This window comes from Haplochromis burtoni, unplaced genomic scaffold, assembly GCF_018398535.1.
Source record: "Haplochromis burtoni strain Fernald_Lab_line unplaced genomic scaffold, NCSU_Asbu1 Contig_332, whole genome shotgun sequence".
NCBI classification, from domain to species: Eukaryota; Metazoa; Chordata; class Actinopteri; order Cichliformes; family Cichlidae; genus Haplochromis; species Haplochromis burtoni.
In genome coordinates this window covers 105,706-107,325 of record NW_024582693.1, presented here as the reverse complement: position 1 = coordinate 107,325, position 1,620 = coordinate 105,706, and the positions used below count along the sequence as shown (strand labels likewise).

The window sequence follows — 1,620 nt, the reverse complement described above, 5'->3', positions numbered from 1 at the left end:
AAAACAGGATTTTCCCCTGATTTTAGCTTGTGCGGCTAATATTCAGGTGCGCTTTGTAGTCCGGGAAATACGGTATATACATTTTTGTTATTATATATATTATGCATTAATATATATTAATTGTCCATTTCTGTTATGTTGCACATTTTAAAAAGAACGTTTCATTTTTAACTTCAGTAGTTTATCTGACATGTTGACTTTAAAATTTGTAATATTTACATTAATTTTCATACACACTGGACATTATAATAGAAATGTATACTTTATTGATCCTTGCTCAGGGGCACCTCATTCAGTGGATGACCTGAACTATCCCTGCCCCGTAAAATCTTCCTTGTGTTGTGATCGATCTGTGATAAAGTGTTTACTGTAAACATTTCTTCTTCTGTGAAGGATAAACGGGCAGCTGGTTGCTCTGAAGGTGATTCGTATGAAGACGGAGGAAGGTGTCCCGTTCAATGCCATTAGAGAAGGTGACCAATTAGATCACTGGTTAAGTTTTTAATAGTTTCAGCAACATGTGCATAAACATGTGTGTGTGTGTGTGTGTGTGTGTGTGTGTGTACAGCCTCTTTGCTCAAACGTCTGAAACATGCCAACATTGTCCTCCTGCACGACATCATCCACACCAGAGAGACACTCACCTTCGTCTTTGAGTACCTGGTGAGAAATCTGCTGTTCAGTGCTGAGTGTGACCTGAAGGAGGTGCTACAGAGCACTCACCAACACACACATACACACACACACACGCACACACACAAACTTCAACCAAAGTCAGAACAAAATTTTAAGGCAACAATTTTTAGCATTCACACATTTTATATTTTTTTCTTTTAAATGTTTATAAATTTTTACAATTTTATTTTAATGTATATATTGTTTTTTTTGTTTTGTTTTCATTCTGATCTATTTATTTGTTAATATGGGGGTCATTCCATCTCAGATCACCATCTCTGATTTGTGTAGAACATTTATGGTATAAGGTTTAAACATAAATTATGTTTTATGTAAAATTTCTTACAACAGTCTTACAACAAACCTTTTATGATATTAACATGATGAACATGAGTATCTGAATAAAAGAAAAGCTTCAAATTTTCTGTGGTCTTTCTCACCATCAAAATGAAGTTTAACACCAGAGATTGTCTCTGCAGCAGACAGATCTGGCCCAGTACATGATCCAGCACCCTGGAGGTCTACGCTATCACAACGTGCGGGTACGTCGCTGCGCTCAGCAGCAGACAGCCGGGGGCGGTACTGTGTCATTCCAGCTGTGAGGAGCACGCCATGAAATGTTTAACATGGCTCAACACCGTGTGTTTCAGATCTTCATGTTCCAGCTGCTGCGAGGTCTCTGCTACATCCACAGCCGCAGGATCCTCCACCGAGACCTTAAGCCCCAAAACCTGCTCATCAGCTACCTCGGAGAACTCAAACTGGCCGACTTCGGTGAGAACCAGCGCAACGCTGCAGGGCAGAAGTGACAGAGATTTAGTCAGCAAGGACCTGTAGGAACAACAGATTTGTAAAATAACCTAGTTGGAAACAACACAGACACACATATATACACTCAACAAAAATATAAACGCAACACCTTTGTTACTGCTCCCATTCCCCATG

General features: G+C 39.6%; 1 protein-coding gene across 1 annotated transcript in view; it reads left to right on the top strand.

The window, feature by feature from the left end:
- The window catches only part of LOC102293254 (cyclin-dependent kinase 15), a 5,417-nt gene extending 3,933 nt beyond the window's left edge, over positions 1-1,484 (top strand). The window contains exons 4-7 of the mRNA XM_005943337.3: positions 394-473; positions 569-663; positions 1,155-1,217; positions 1,326-1,484. Coding sequence (XP_005943399.3) covers positions 394-473; positions 569-663; positions 1,155-1,217; positions 1,326-1,484 — 397 coding nt within the window. The remainder of the gene's footprint in view (positions 1-393; positions 474-568; positions 664-1,154; positions 1,218-1,325) is intronic.
- The last annotated feature ends 136 nt before the right edge of the window (positions 1,485-1,620 follow it).